Source organism: Gymnodraco acuticeps, unplaced genomic scaffold, assembly GCF_902827175.1.
Source record: "Gymnodraco acuticeps unplaced genomic scaffold, fGymAcu1.1, whole genome shotgun sequence".
Classification (NCBI taxonomy): Eukaryota; Metazoa; Chordata; class Actinopteri; order Perciformes; family Bathydraconidae; genus Gymnodraco; species Gymnodraco acuticeps.
Window position 1 is genome coordinate 524,535 of NW_022992300.1, and position 16,342 is coordinate 540,876.

Consider the following 16,342-nt stretch of genomic DNA (forward strand, 5'->3'; position numbering starts at 1 on the left):
GCATGTGGGCATGTGCAGCTGTTGCTAAGTGAAGTAGGTCTATAATGGTTTATTAAGCCTAACAGTTAAAACAAACAATTTATGCGGCTCGTATCGGCTCGAGATTTTTTTTAAGCGGCCCCCCTCCCCACTTTTGGCAGCACCTCCTGAGCAAAATGATTTCCCGCGGCTATGGCCATATCAGTCTCTTCCAGTTCCTCTTCTGAGACGACACCCGGGCTGCAGTCCAATAGTCCATTTAGCTTAGGAACCTTCCTAACCAAGTGAAATGACCCGGAAGTACGTCACTGGCAGCCATGATAAGTGCCGTTCCAATTCTCCAAATGAAAGGAAAGGAGGTTTCAAACTTCCTTTATAAGTTATAACCTCCTTTAGCTTAGGAACCACTGGACCTCCCTAACCGAAAGGAGAGGAGAAAATGCTGCCCCACAATGCATTGCAGCCGCAGCATTTGCCGTCACTCAACAGTCGGCCGTTCACGGACACAAACGATAATGGGTGAAATTATATCATGAAAGTTACGGTGCTTATTACGCATTTTAAAACGTATGTGGTAAGTTGCCAAAGTGCTTTGTTTTGAACGTTCATCAGTATTTTAATCAAAAAGAGGAAATATGAACGTTAGTTTTTACTGAAATGATCAAATAAAGTCAACATTTCACCAGTCTTCACTGAGCTGTGTGGGGTTGTTCAACTTTTAAAAGATGTTTGAATGGTGATATACACAGTGATAGATGTTAAAGGGGAAATGAAACACCAATTACAGCTATAATATTCCGGTAGTTTATTCATTTTACAATGGATATTGATCGTAATATTATTGTATATGATATTACTCGCCAAAAGAAAATTAATTATCCGCCGGCCGGGTGGGGGAATTCCGGGACCAGGCCGCCGCCATTAGGGGAGTCCCAAATGGTGACGTCACTGGGTGGGTCTTCGCTCCGGGTATCCATACCGGAAGTCAACACAACGTAGCAGATATGGCAGCGATGGAGGATTTTGCAATGAGATCGACGTTTTGAACGATTAATTTGACTATTCGTCGGGAAGATGACATTGATGTGGAAGCATCTACAGTTACCAGGCATCCCATGGCCTATGCTTATGAACCGATTCGGTCGAATACTAGAGTGGCATACGATCCGGAATCCGCCGAAAGTACCGACGGTTCTGAACTCGCCGAGTGGGATACCACCAGTTCCAGTACCGACTCGGTCTCAGTGGTCAGTTGACATATATTTTGTATTATTTTCCAAACACCTCATACATCTTGGCAATACCATCCATTGAACACCTAGTCCAGCAATACTAGCCTTTTTAGGGCTGTTTTCGACAGATGAGCATGTGTATGCCAGTTTAATTAGTTGAGCTATAGAACACCCCCAATTCTCCATTGTACGTCATAATAATAGCTACCATTTAGTTTGGACGCGATTGCGTTAATTAATAAGGTCACACTGTGTCAGTAAATACATGTGTGAGCTAGTAATCTGGTAGTGCTGCAATATTTACCTCTCTCGGCAGCTGAAGCAACTCGTTTGGTGGCTCGAACTTCACGTTTGTTGACACTGTCATTGTCTTGCGCGGCCGACGTGCTGGGACGGTCGGTGTTCCCGACTGCATACGTTGAGAAATCGAATATTGTGGGAACAGATCCTGGCTTCAAATCCGATGTTTTGTATTGAAACAGGCATCCAGACTCATCAAACCTCATTTTGTGGACATAATCGTCATTTTTAAAGTGTTCGCTGCACACACGTGCGTACTGATTCAGCGGCGGATCGGACCGTTTCATGGAAATAACCCATGCTTTGAGCAGCTTCTCATCCGTTAGTGGCAGCCTATGGAAATGTACTTCTTCCTTCTTCGTATAAAATCCATTTGTGCAGCCTGGGGCAATACAATAAACTCCTGACGACGACTGTTTTATTTGTAATGTAAACTACTGGTGCATTGCACGCAGGGGCGGATTGGCCATCTGTAGAATCTGGAGAACCACAGAACGGCCGGTCGTCAAGGGCCGTTGACGGCCGGCCGGCCCTTTAAAAAAAAATTGTTTAACGGCATCATTTAAGTTGCGCTGACGGGCGACAGCGGCCGCTAATGCAGTTGTGTGGTTCTTATCTGTCAACAACACACGAAGAAGAAAAAAGACCGGCCACACGAAGAGAAGGGATTAGACGCCGCGGGCAGACAGGAAGAATAAAAAAACATGGATACAAATCAAAGAAAACGAAAAGAAAAAGGTGGGGCCGAGAAGGCGAGAACAAAAAAGATGAAGTCACTCGCAGGTGAAGCATATACATGTCGCAAATTGACAGACCTTTTTGGCAAGCAGCGCTGCTACGAGCATTATCAGCAGCAGCTTAGAACAAGTGCAAGATGATGAAGAGAATGATGAGGGCGTGAGTTCAGATATACAGCCAGCCTCCTGCGTTCATGATGAGGGACAGAGTTGAGCTGCTGGAAGAACCAGCTCAACTGGCACACCGCACACGTGCAGGGCAAGAGCAAGAGGGGGGTGAGAATTATCCCTTGAACTCAGTGGCGTTTTCTCCTGGAGGCCAAGGGAAGCCAGGCTTCCCCTGTTTTTTTGGATTGTAGTTATAATTTTAATAAATACATAAAAACACTTCGTTTAGTTTCGGTAATTATTCCGCCGGCCCATCTCTCCCCCCATTCTCATTGAGTATTTTACAAAGAGTGAAACAGCGCCCCTCTAGATGTTATGGTGAAACAGTAGATTGCACTCTGTTGCGAGAGGAGGCTAGCCGAAATTGGCTTCCCTTGGTGAAAATAATTGAGGGATTGACCAATCAGATGATGCACGTCATGCCTCACAATCCAATCAAATCGCATCAACTTCAGTTCGTACTGTAACTGTCATCACTGCCCTTAAAAAGTAGCAAGCAACTGAAGCAAGTGCAATTATGGAGGGTGGAGATTTGGAGTATTTCATCAAAAATAATTTTACTAAACTTCCGCTACAGGAAGCAGCTCAAAATGAAATCTGATGACAGGCCAATGCCCAAACTGGAGCTGTGCACAGAGAGGGAAAAAGGAGCGAGTCGGACGTAAAACTTTAAACAATAAACAGCGGATTTCTAACATTTGACATTTCATGTCAAACTGGGTCAGTTTCCAGGGCTGAATTTTAGTCCCAGTCCGCCCCTGATTGCACGCCATGTTGTTTGTTATTGAGCTTTGGCCCAGGAAGCCGTACCCACTCAGTGACGTCACTGGGAAAGTCCCGGAGCAATGGAAGAGCCCATGGTCATTAGGCACGTATTTCAAAAAATAAATTCGCGTATCTCGATCGTTTACATTTGAAATAGACTAGATAAATACATTTCCTAATGGGAATATTGTCGCATGGAAGGCAGTTTGAAAAGTGTTTCCATTTCCCTTTAAGGACTAACGTTTATAATACATACATTTGTATTTATTTTAAGATATTTTAATAGTTCATACAATCATACGTATTGGGATCATTTGTATTAATGTGGACCGGAGGGAGAGGGTGACGAGCATACGTTTCACTTTCCTTTTTTATTTCAATTCCAACTTTGGTCATGAAGAATATGTTTCTCTGTTGTCCCCGTTCATAAAGCATAAAACAACAGCATCAGAGCACGGTGCAGAGTCTCTAGATGAGTTTACAGTAGTCCCTCGTTCTTATTGAACATCCATGTTGTAGTCCTCTGTATAGAAAACTGTAGTTTCCATAGTTTCCCCACAGCAGCAGACGCACATTCATGACGTCCGCTGGCGCACAATAAGTGACATTCAAAATATAGACAACGTTTTTGTTATTTACAGAGACTAATAAAAACCAAGCAGCAAAAAGATTTACAAAAAAGAACAACTACTATAGTGATTTTGAGTTTTTATAATATTTATTTTTGTATTCGTTTTTGTCCGAAATATGCTGATTTAAAACCGTTGTTCCGAACATTTAGTACATTTCCTGTTTCTGTCAGAGAGAGGGGAGTTTATCCCAAAGCATTTGGAATTGGGCTTAATGGCTTTTAAGCTCCTGCTACCTTAACCTTAACCCTAACCTTAACCTTAAGCTTAAGCTGTTCGCACCAAAGACTGCAGCTGAAGTGTAGACACTGTTTCTTTGAAGCATGTGGAGTGAATGTTTCCTTGATGTCTGGCTAGGATTGAATTAACATTTTGCATGATAATGGTAGTGTGTTTGATTGGATGCCACCTTACAGTCTAACATCGTTTCTATAATATAGTACTGTTGTGGAGAGGGTTTCGGCCTACTCCACAACAGTAACTGAGTAAGCCATTGCAAAATAACAGACACTTCTATGCATCGTGGCAAGGAAGTCTGCTGCATTATTTACACAAAGAGTTTGAGGATTGGAAAGATTTGGAACCGCTACAGCTCGGCGTGTTGCTATAGAGATGGTAAACTGTACCTGCCTGAATCATGTTCTCCCTAATCCTAAGGCTGCAATTGAGTCTGATCGCTGTTACCACAGTTCATTTAAGGTAGGATAAAATGTATTAAACTGCATGCCTTCCTCTTCAATTTTTTGAAATACAGACTTCTTTATATCAAGGGATTCCTAGAGTGGAGACCCTTTTTGTATTTTCATTTGTTTTCAATGTCACAATGCAGCCCTTTTTTAATACCCTACATGGCATCAATACCAGTGTTTCTTCCTGTTTTCAAATGTGTTGCTTTTCAAACAAATATTTTCTTCCCTGCAGAGTATCTTAGTTTTTGTATATAACTGAGTCGTATGACAGATGAATGTCAACATGTAAAACTGAATTAACCCTGCATGCTTTAGTTAACGGGTGAGATGCCACAATCAATTCTGCAATCTGTTAAATTGCAGTGTCTTCAATATAGGATTATATTTACGTTAGCTTCATAATATTAAATCAAAAGACTATGGCATGATAACATAATTACATTACTTAAACTATCAATCATTATATCAGTTCAAAATCTGAAGGGAAAAGTTAAACAATTCTCAAAATGTTTAACAATCTGAAAAGGAAAAGTTAGGCAAATATTCAAAGACTTTTGTAAAAACCTGGAAAGGTACTAGGATGGGTTAATGCAGAGGCCAAATGTCACTGTGTGTGCTGTGTGCTCTGCCATGTGTGACCATTAAGAGGGTTTCATCCCTCCCAATTCTTCTTCTTCGTCTTCATATCAGGTCATTATGTGATGTGGGTTTTTGTGACTGTGTGCCTAAATATATTTCCTTTTTTACTGACAATTTAAATGTAAAATCTGGGTGCCTTTTTTATCTCAACACATGCTACTCAGGCTAACCAAAGTGTTGTTCTTCCTTATCCTTTACACTGAGAGGTGTTTGGTTAAAGTCTTTGCAGTCAGTGGTTGAGTTTTCCTGACTGACTTCATCCCACTAACAGTATTTATCTGCTTCCTCTTCGTACAGCTCGCATCAGGCGCTACTCTGATCAGATGACACTGCCCGACTCTTTCATCCAACGGCAGCAACTCGACGCCAGCATGGCCGACACTTTCCTGGAGCATCTCTGTCTGCTGGACATCGACCAGGAGCCAATCACAGCGCGCAACACCAGCATCATCTGCACCATTGGTGAGTGTGACCACAGTTCTCAGACACTGAGTCTCAGTTTCATGTTTGTTTTCTGCCACTGTTGTTTTTCTGTCATTGCTGGCAGTCGGTCAGGCTGACATCTCCGGGGTGATACTGGGTGGCTCTCAGTGTTTTGGCAGAGTTTGAGTCTTGGCTGTGAAGCTCACTCGGCCTTTCTCCTGCCCAGAAAACAGGAGAAGATTACTAGAAGGAAACACAATACACTAACTGCTACTTCTTGAAAGCTCTGATTTTCCAGATCACTTTCGTTTCCTCACAAGGGCAGGTATTTCTTGTGTCCAAAGGAATAAACTAGAAGGTAGATAGACCATGCAGTGAATGTATTATCTCCGCCAAGGAGATTATGTTTTTGGTCCAGTTTTAGGATTAGGGAAAAACTGCTTTGCTGTTTTTCATAGAACAATTGGTGGCTTTAGAGCATATCCAAAACACGCTGAAGATTAACATTATTTTAAATTGTGATGACAATTCAAGATTAACTCTCCATCTCAATTTCAAATGTATCAATCGCTTCCAATTATATTGTTGGCCAATAAAATGTCAGGAATTTGTTTCCAGAATGCAAAATGACACATTTAAATTGTGTTATATGCAACTTGACAGTCCCAAAACACAAAGGTTTTCACTTCAACCACTATAGTAAACACAAAAGCAGCAAATTGCCAAATTTGAGAACTGAACCATCGACTTTATTTGACTCATTTGGTCTAAATGTTCCTTATTGCTTCAGCTTTGTTTTAATATAAAATGTTCTCTATCTTACTTCTGTGTTTTAAGGTCCTGCATCCCGTCAATCCCCAAACTCCACGAGATGATCAAGGCAGGAAATGATATCGCACGCCTTAAATTTTCTCCATGGCTCACTGAGTAGGCCTGTGGTACAGTACTTCTCTGTGTGCCGTTACTATCAGTTACGTTGTTCACATGTTCTGGTCTTTCCTTCAGTCATGTGTTGATTCTCCGTCTCCCTCCATGTGTCTCTCAGTACCACGGGGAAACCATCAAAACATCCGAGAGGCGGGTGGAGACGATAACCTCTGACCCCTTGTATTACCGGCCGGTTGCCATCGCCCTTGGATACGAGGGTCCAGAGATCCGCACTGGATTAGTGAAAGGGGGTAAACATCTCATGCTTGATCCACCAAGCCGTACTGAAGCTAATCCGCCGCTCACATCCAGTCAGCTGTGAGACGTGCTGACAGTTTGTCGACTGCTTTTCTATCCTCAATCATTTCTTACCGGTTGTTGCCTACATTTTTGTGTCCTCATTTGCTTTTTAATCATCTTGATTTGTTGTTCTTTGTGTTTGTTGTTTGCATGCTGTCTGCTTTGCTGAACAAAGCTCTTGGAAACCTCTTCAAATGCCTTGATTAGTTCAAGAAAATGTTCCGCAGGACGTGTAGCTGCACGCTGGTTCTCGCTTGTTTTGTCTTTTCTTAATTATGTTAAATAGCTCAATAGGAAGATAAACCGGAGATAATAACATGTGTTATACATAATTTCATTTAATTATATTTTTATATTTTATATAACATGTATTCTCTTTTTTGTAACAATATATGTCATGCCTTACAAAACTCAGACATTTCACATTAACAGGAGAAATGTCGATAGTTTCACGCTTGAAATTAAATCATAAACAAGTAAATAAAGACAACAATATTAGACTTCAACAAATAGCGAGTAAAAAGCAGTGGGCCTTTTTGTGGGGAAATGATAACCCGTACATTGGAGGTCTGTTATCATCATCATTTGCTTATCTTAATTACCAGAATTATTCATAGCACACATTTGCTCAGTAAAGCACGGCATGCCATTAAAGTGAAACCCGCCTGTGCTTCGGCAGCATGTGGTGTCGGATCATCAGGCTTCAGCTCGGCTCAGACGCAGATTGTGGTTTTGCAAAAGCAAGCAGAGGAAGATAAATATTTGATCTTCCTTATTTTTTCTGCGAGAGTGCCAACAGATAGAACATGAACTAAATATATATTACAAGATTGAGAACTAGAAGGGTAGCTGTACCGTTAGTCTTTCATACAAGTGTAGAAATATATTCATTGAGAAAAATGTAGCACTAAAAATATCTGAGATTCTTATGTTCATGGTCAACAGCAACAGCTTGCAAGTCTGGGTCTGTGTGTCGAAACGTTCTCGCAAATACAGTATCTTAAAATAACACATGGAGAAAACGCTGTTCAGTACACAACACAATGCACTGATTGAGTCTTGTCGTAAAAATGAGTTGAATACTGAGATGATCATAGTGTTAACTTAAAGGTTGCTTTTCTGTCCTCTTTGTGTGTGTTTCTCCCTCTTTGTATAGAAAGTGGAGGGGGAGGTGGAGCTGGAAAGGGCAGCCATGTCCGTGTGCTGACGTCAGAGAGTGACAAAGACAAAACAGACAGGAAGATGGTCTGGGTGGATTACCCGAGCCTGCCCCAAGTCAGCAAGAAGGGAGACAAGATCTTTATAGATGACGGCCTCATTGGACTCAAAGTGTTAGAAACAGGTAATACACATAAAGTTGAATTCAACAAGCATTTCTGCATTGCTTACCTCTTGTTTTACTTATATATTATTATAACTTATCATTATTTGATTGCAGTGTAATTAATGTAATAGATGCATGTACAAAAACATAGCATTTGTTTCTTTATTTTACTACTAACTGCTATCCCTCACTTTGATTGTGGTCTATGCAAAGTCCTATTGGACCTATTCTATATTTTGTTACTCTAATAAATCAATTTGTAGCAACAATGTACGAGGACCACCTCATTTGGTCACATAATGATTGGCACTGTTGAATCAGATGTTTTTCAAAACACTGAGCTGAATAACCTGTAAATACAATTTTAAAAAATGTGGTCTCAAAATCTGCTAACCCACCGTTATGGTAGTCTGTATCCTATCTGGGCCTCAACAGTTTTAGCTTTACGTAGTGGGTCACCTGGAATATACATCTGGGATTTATATCAGATGAATAATTTAAAAAAATCCCAAATAAATGTTAAGGACCTTCAATAAGTGTCTAAATGCATGCTAAAGCTTACATTGGAAATCTTCATTATCTCCTGCAAGATGATGTATTCCACACTATTATAGAGTAAATGTTATCAGCTATCTACCTTTTATCGATCCACTAAAGTTAAGAGCATATTCTTCACAGAAATTGGCTTTTTGGGGTTTTTGGCTATCCACAATTCATAAAGTGTCCTTTAGTTGACCTCTTGTTTCCTAACTCCTCTCCAGGAGCTGACTGGGTGGACACCGTGGTGGAGTCGGGGGGGCTGCTGTGCAGTTGTAAAGGTGTTAACCTGCCCGGCTGCAACCTCATCAACCTGCACGCGGTCAGCGAGCGAGACGAGGCCGACCTGAGGTTCGGGGTGGCGCAGGGCATCGACATCGTATTCGCCAGCTTCATCCGCTCGGCCCAGGATGTCAAAGACGTGCGGCGAACTCTGGGGCCACACGGGAGGGACATCAAAGTGATCAGCAAGGTGGAAAGCCGGCAAGGGGTTCAGAAGTGAGTCAAGGGAAATATTTATGGGTTTAAAACATTAGGGCGGGCATGGTTATTTAAAGTAGCTGGAGGCTGGAGGGTGTGACAGGGGATGGATTGACACTTTTATGCTAAGCAATTTGTGTCTGTCTGGTGGAGTTATAGCTGCCACTTCTCATATCTCACTAAATGTATGTCACAGCTCTCTTATCCCAATTACTCATCTCTCGTTTCCTCCTGCTACACGTTGACTGCTGATAGCGTTTAACTACATTTAAATAAAATGTCCCAAAAACGTAATCGTCTAATAAAGATTTTATGATCCATGATGTCATTTTCAACATTGACACTGTTATACTATTCCTGTGGCAGAATTTGTCTTTGATTAGCATGTTTACTTGATTGCACTGCTTACATATGCATTTGGTTTAGAGCATAAGAAAACACTAATATCTTCACCATGTTTTCAAGATCCAGCAGCTTTGAGCCAAAACCTGCATTTGAATAATTATAATGCAGAGAAACAAACATTATCATTTTCGTGCCTCTGCTTCTTCATCGCTGCTTGCCACTCTTTTTGTGCTTTCCCCCCCAACTCCCTTTCATCTTTATCCTAAACTCTCAATCCTTTGTCTCCTCATCCTCCTCTAATCTATCTGTCAGCTTTCAGGAGATCCTAGCTGAGAGTGACGGCGTCATGGTTGCCAGGGGCGACCTGGGGATCGAAATCCCGGCGGAGAAAGTCTTCATCGCCCAGAAGATGATGATTGGACGCTGCAACTCTGCCGGCAAGCCAGTCATTTGTGCCACCCAGGTCAGGGGAGAGCACATACACAAGCACACAAAGAAAGATGCAGAATCTATGAATATGTAGATTGAGACTCTCAACTGCAGAGTTTTCTGACCGCGTCAAATGGGTTGAAATAACTAACATTAAAACTCAACAGGCACATATTAACCTTGCACTTCTACATTATGCACTCACACTTACTTCCATTCAATTCATCCTCACACACATTTCCTCTCTGTAACACCCCTCTCCCGTTGCACACACACACACACACACACACACACACACACACACACACACACACACACACCCACACACACACCTGCAGCCATGTTGAGTCACACTGCTGTATCTTGTTTATGCTACAGCTCCTGACACAGAGTGACAGCGTTATGGCAGCTTTGCTACTCAATACCTGCACTCACAATCAACCCCCCCTCCACACACACGTACAGTAATCAACATTAACTACTAGAAAAATACAGTTCCTGAGGCAACGCTGTGAGAAATCTCATTTTGCATCCGTCTGCCCTGCTTATTGACTCATTCTACAGAGTCTCGGCATGTCAATAATGATCTTGCGAACTCATACTCCCCTGCTTCGATCAATTATCTCTAATTTCTCATTTACTGCCGCCCAACCATTCAAAGAGCCATTATCCCCTACCCTCATTCTCTCTCTAACGCCCTGTCTGCCTTACATTACTTTTCTCATCTAGTGACATACAAAGTGGTTTATTTGTAATGAATTAATTGATCCAATCCCCTAAGTGGTCACATCTTGGTTGTGGTTAAAAGACTAATGCATATGTATTTGTAGATGCTGGAGAGCATGGTGGCCCACCCACGGCCAACCAGAGCGGAAGGCAGTGACGTGGCCAACGCCGTGCTGGACGGAGCAGACTGTGTAATGTTATCTGGGGAGACGGCCAAAGGACTGTTTCCTGTGGAAGCAGTCGCGATGATGCACTCGGTGTGTGTTTGTGTGTGTGCATGATGTCCGTTGTGTTACTTATTGTGGTGCCCTCTGATAACGTTCTCTGTCTCTGTCTCTCAGATCTGCAGGGAGGCAGAGGGGGCCATTTTCCACCAGCAGCTGTTGAGGAGTTGCGTCGCCTCACTCCTCTCTCCTCTGACCCCACAGAGGTCACTGCCATCGGAGCGGTAGAGTCCTCCTTCAAGTGCTGCGCTGGGGCCATCATAGTCCTCACCACCACCGGCAGGTGTGTATAGCCAAGTGTATTGCCTTAGTAGAAAGAGTTACTAAAGTTAACATTTACAGTCCATCACAGTATATAAATAAAATGTTATAATTTACAGAGCCCCAAGATAAAATGATTATTTTATGGTTTAATAATTATATTATTAGGAGGAGTACACTGAAGAGCTTCGAACTGATGTCAGACACTGAAGATTTATATGAAGTTACGGCCGGAGAATTTACAATTGCAGAGACAGCTTCTGCTAACTCTGAAGCTCTCTTCCTCTGTTCCTGACACTTTAATACTCCTGATCCATATAAACATTATACTACCAGACGCTGCAAATCCTGTCCTTGGTAGGCTCAAACCTTCCTGGTGTTGTCTGAAGAAAATATTATTTAATGGTCATATCTAAGACACAGCTATAGTTGAAGCCCAACACGGAGAAAGGGCCTGCCTTATCATACTGGTAAAAACAGTTCCCACAAGGCCGTGTGCCTGTGCTGGGAAAGAGAGGAAAAAGATCAATTCCCTATCAACTGGACCCTGTATATATATTTAACATATCACCAGACAAATTATAAACGGACTTGCCTTTATATAGTGCAATTAGCCTTTCCACCGCGCTTTTACACTACAGACACTGATGCCACGGCTTCCATATAAAAGGTGCAAAACTGTTCATTATCTAATCTGTAATGTCAAACTAGTTTCATAAGGTCAAGGAAAGATTGTAATTACAGTTAATAAAAGGTGAACTTGGATTGCCTCTCTTCAACTGAAGTCATACTCCACTCTCCTTCATGAAAGACAGCCGCTCTACTCTCCGCTCCACAACCCCGACCTCTGCAGTGTAACCTCCTGATGTACAGACACACCACTTCCTGATTTACTCCTGAATGGTGGCGTTGGACACTGATCCGTCGTGTGGAACCATCCAATATGATTTAATCCCAGGGTAGTCATCTGGCTTTTTTATTCCTTTAAGCATGCCCACACCGAGTAAACATATCACTCAAGGTTTTTGAGTTTCCCCTCTTCCCCCTGGATATGCACACAGTCTCTTTAAAGGCTGGAACAACCAATGTGATGTTCCTCTCAAGCAAAGCTGCAGATTGAACATTGCAGTACTCTTTCTTTCTTATCTTCTCACATCACTATAATGTTTGCTGTGTTCCTCTTAAGTTTGTGTGCATTTGTGTGGGTTCTGGCTGCTTTGCTGTGTAAATTAACCCAAAAAGGCTGAGCAGACACAGCTGACCTTGATTTTAGATCACGACTGTAATCAAACAAGATGAAGAGTCTACAGCGATGCTATCAGCTGTGCAAGAGTGTACTTTAGACACGGAAGTGCTTTGATCTGAATGCTAATGTAGGAGACGCTGTAAGGCTGATTTTCAAGCTGGTGAAATGTTTAGCATATTGAAAGCCTTAGTTTAGCGTGTAAGCGTGCACACCATTTCTAATCAGATGAGAATTTCAAAAAAGACTGGATACATTTCAGATTTCTATTGGATGATGGTGCCCAAGGAAAATTCATATAATAGTTGTGGAGACGTGCTTATGTGCCAACCTTTGCTGAAATGTGTTCCCTCTCCATCTCTCCAGGGCGGCACATCTCCTGTCCAGGTACCGTCCTCGCTTGTCCCATCATTTCCATCACCAGGAGCCCTCAGGTACAGTCTGCCCCTCTGAACCAGCAGAGCTTTTGTCTTGCTGAAAAACAACCGAATTGTTGATGAGTCACACGTTCCAAAACTGCACAACGTGTTATACAATCAATGTTCACTCTCACTGTCTTTTGTTGTCAATGATGACGGCACTATAAGGTCTCATCGACTGAGCACTTTTATTGGTATATTTCACTGGAGTGTATTTCTGTTTTATGGAAGAACATGAATGTTTCACAATGTGCTTCAGAGTAAATCAAGATTACTTGTGATTTTAAATGAATCCATATAAAGGGCCCTCCACATGATAACATTTCCACATGGAGGTCATAGCAGAACATCTGTGGTGTGGACACTCAGTTCTGTGGACGGCTGCTTGCATGGTCTTGACCATAGGTCTTGACCCTGGGACCATATGACAACCCCCATTACTGCTCAGATCACAGGATGGTCTTTTTGAATGTTGGAACCTTTATATACAGCGGAAACCAACTTAGAGCAAAATCTCTTTTCCAAGAGTCCCCTGTTGAAATACAAATAATGTGTAGTATGTGATGGGATACAACATTTACTTCAGAAATGAAACGGAACCAATAATGTCAAAACAAATAAGCAGTGAAAAAAAAATGCCTGTTGCTTAAATAAAACAAAGCAAAGTCAAAATAACCTTAACCGTAATAATATAAAACTTTATAGCGTAGTTGGTAGTTCAAACTATAATTATCAGAAGTCTGTAACAGAATAAAACATGTCTGTTTTTTTAGATTAAAGGTGAAAAAAGTGGAAAGGTCAAAGTTATTTAAGATAATTAAGATCTTCTAATGTGTTTTTCTGATCATTGTGTCTCAACCTGAGGGCGGAGACTTCCCAAGAGGTCACAAGAAAACCTTTTAAACCAGATACTTCGGTTACACAAAATTATATTAGGATTTCTTCCCTTTTTATCATTGAAATACTTCTTCTAAAAAATAATAATATTAATAAAACAATCTGAGCAAATCTCTCTTTGTTGTAACTCATCATAACTCATTTCCTTGTGACCAAAACCTTGATATATTTGGTCCTCTCCCTCAGGTGGCCCGTCAGTCGCAGCTGTTGAGAGGAGTGTTTCCCGTGCTCTTCCACCCTCTGCCTGCTCCCGTCTGGGCCGACGATGTAGACAACAGGGTCAACTTCGGCATGGACATAGGTGTGTGTGTGTGTGGTGTGTGTGTGTGTGTGTGTGTGTGTGGTGTGTGGTGTGTGTGTGTGTGTGTGTGTGTGTGTGTGTGTGTGTGTGTGTGTGTGTGAGCTGTGTGTGAGCTGTGTGTGTATATATGCCACCATTATGTCCTGCCTATTAGCTATGAAACCTTCTTACTCACACACCCTTCTCTGTCTCTTGCGCACCTCTTCAGGGAAAGCAAGAGATTCTTCAAGTCGGGGCGACATGGTGATCGTGGTGACCGGCTGGATCCCGGGGGTCCGGTCACACCAACATTATGAGAGCAGTCAACGTCCCATAACAACCCGACTTTACATGACTCTAAATCTGACTGACATGCAGACATATAAACATGATAAGAACCTAAAAAACACAATTTTTTTTCTAAATTCAACAATAACCACTGGTAGTTATAGCTTAACAAAAGCATTAAAGCAGCAGCATTATTGTTATTTAAACTCAGGGTTATGTTCGGGAAACACTGGTCTCATGAATGTTGAATTTGTGTTTAACGTGTCTTAAAGCAATGACTCCCTCCAAATAAAACTTGAATCATTAAGTTTAACACGCTGTTCATCTCTTTCATAGAGTCTTAAGCTTGACTAATTGAGCCGTATTATTCTTTTTCATCTCTGCTATTTGTTGGAGTAATATTGAATTGAATGTGAACATTGTCTCTTCGCCTGCCATTGTTGAAGCGTATCATTATTGGTAGCCTTATAGAATTTGGTAGATAAGTATTTTATTCCAGTCCTAAGCTTATCTCTGTGACGGCACAATTATTTTGCCCATTATGAGCCAGGCGGGGAGATGCAGAGATGACGGGTATTGGACTGCAGCCTTTTGTCCAAGAGATGACCCAGATGCCGACATCTTCCTGTTCTGCTGTAAACTCATTATTTCTGTTCCTGCGAAAGGCCTCATGATGAGCCTTTATGTGACATCCATGCCTTTGTCAAGCTTCCTCCTCCTTTAGTGTTTGCTTTCCAGCTCTATATGCTCAAATCCTCCTACATATCCATAACATCCACATGCATCATATGCATAGTGTAATTATCTGGGAGGTTGGTTGATTGATAATTTATCTTAAAAAAAGGAATGTGTTGGCTGCAATTTTAACGCTTATAGTTGAAGCTTATGGTATTTTTAACTAATTTGTCAACATTTAAATGAAGTTAATGTATTTTCTGTATTTAATTCCAGTTTGCAAAGTTCAGCTGTCAGATAGATGTTGTGAAGGTCAACAATATTTGCCTCGAAATGTAGTGAAATCTAATAAATAGAAGCCTCATTTAAATACAATAATCAGGTAAAGCACAAAAAGCTACTCTCCATGATGATTTGTTCACCTTATCTCTCAAAAGGTTTTGTTCCTTTGTGTGTTTACATACAACTTGTCTGGCATTTGAATTCCTATATATGCTATTATGCAGATTTTGATAGGAACCTTATAATTTATTGCACTGGAAGAAGCCTTTTAAAGAGATTAGTTTAGTCAGTTTGGACTCTATATTGTTTTCATTATTTAATCCTATTGCATTTTATCTTCTCTTCCCTTTTTTATAGTCTCATTCCCATTCTTAAAAAAGATTGTTATTTTTCCGAGGTTTCAATAAAGTTTCATCATCGCTCTCGCGCTCCCTCGCTGTATTGGTGAGCGAGACGATGACGTGCGTGCTTTACCTGCGAGGGATTCGTACGTCTCGTACCGGCCGGGCACGCTGCCTTGGGGGACGGATGATGGGGATGCGGATGCCATGGCAACAGGCCCGACTAGATTCAGACCTTTCATATGCACATTTATTTATTTAATATGTCATTTACATGCGATGTGCGCCTCTGAGGACGCGCCAGCTCGACCTCTGAGGGCTGAGCGAGGAGCGAATTTCAGCTTCAAACTGGATTCTCTCTGAGCAGCGCACGAAGGAGCAGCCCCCTGAAAGGCTCAACAAGTAGTTTTATTTTTTTAATTAGGCTTTTGAATCCAGCAAAGTAGCCCGTTTCACCTTGGAGCAGCTTATTCTATTTAAATATCGAGCCTTTGTCTGTCGCCGGTGTCATTCAGAGAGGAAGGACAGCGACGTCTGGGCACATTGTCAATTGAAACTCGACAGAAGTGAAGCTGGCAGCCGATGAGAGGAGATTTCGGGCGTCAGACTTTTGAACACCTGAGCAGGTTAATTTAGTCAGTTTTAAATAAAGCTTTCTTGTCAAGCCGGTACTCTCCTCTTGCTGTCTGACGGGCAACATTTCGGCGCGCCTCCCATCACAATGAGTATTTTTCCACTCGGATAGTGAACATGACAACGTGGCTTGGATTCTGTGAAACCATGGACAAGATTTGGAGTCATTT

The 16,342-nt window shown here is 41.8% G+C and overlaps 1 protein-coding gene across 1 annotated transcript; it reads left to right on the plus strand.

Annotated features, from left to right (window-relative positions):
• The first annotated feature begins 4,225 nt into the window (after positions 1-4,225).
• Positions 4,226-14,423, plus strand: pklr (pyruvate kinase L/R). Its single transcript, XM_034208061.1, is given in 15 exon segments — positions 4,226-4,508; positions 5,434-5,604; positions 6,399-6,504; positions 6,607-6,739; positions 7,945-8,130; positions 8,874-9,147; positions 9,787-9,937; positions 10,734-10,886; positions 10,971-11,010; positions 11,013-11,136; positions 12,724-12,757; positions 12,759-12,791; positions 13,860-13,974; positions 14,183-14,244; positions 14,246-14,423. Coding segments are annotated over 15 exon segments (1,713 nt in total). The 5' UTR covers positions 4,226-4,422; the 3' UTR covers positions 14,291-14,423.
• Positions 14,424-16,342: the final 1,919 nt, after the last annotated feature.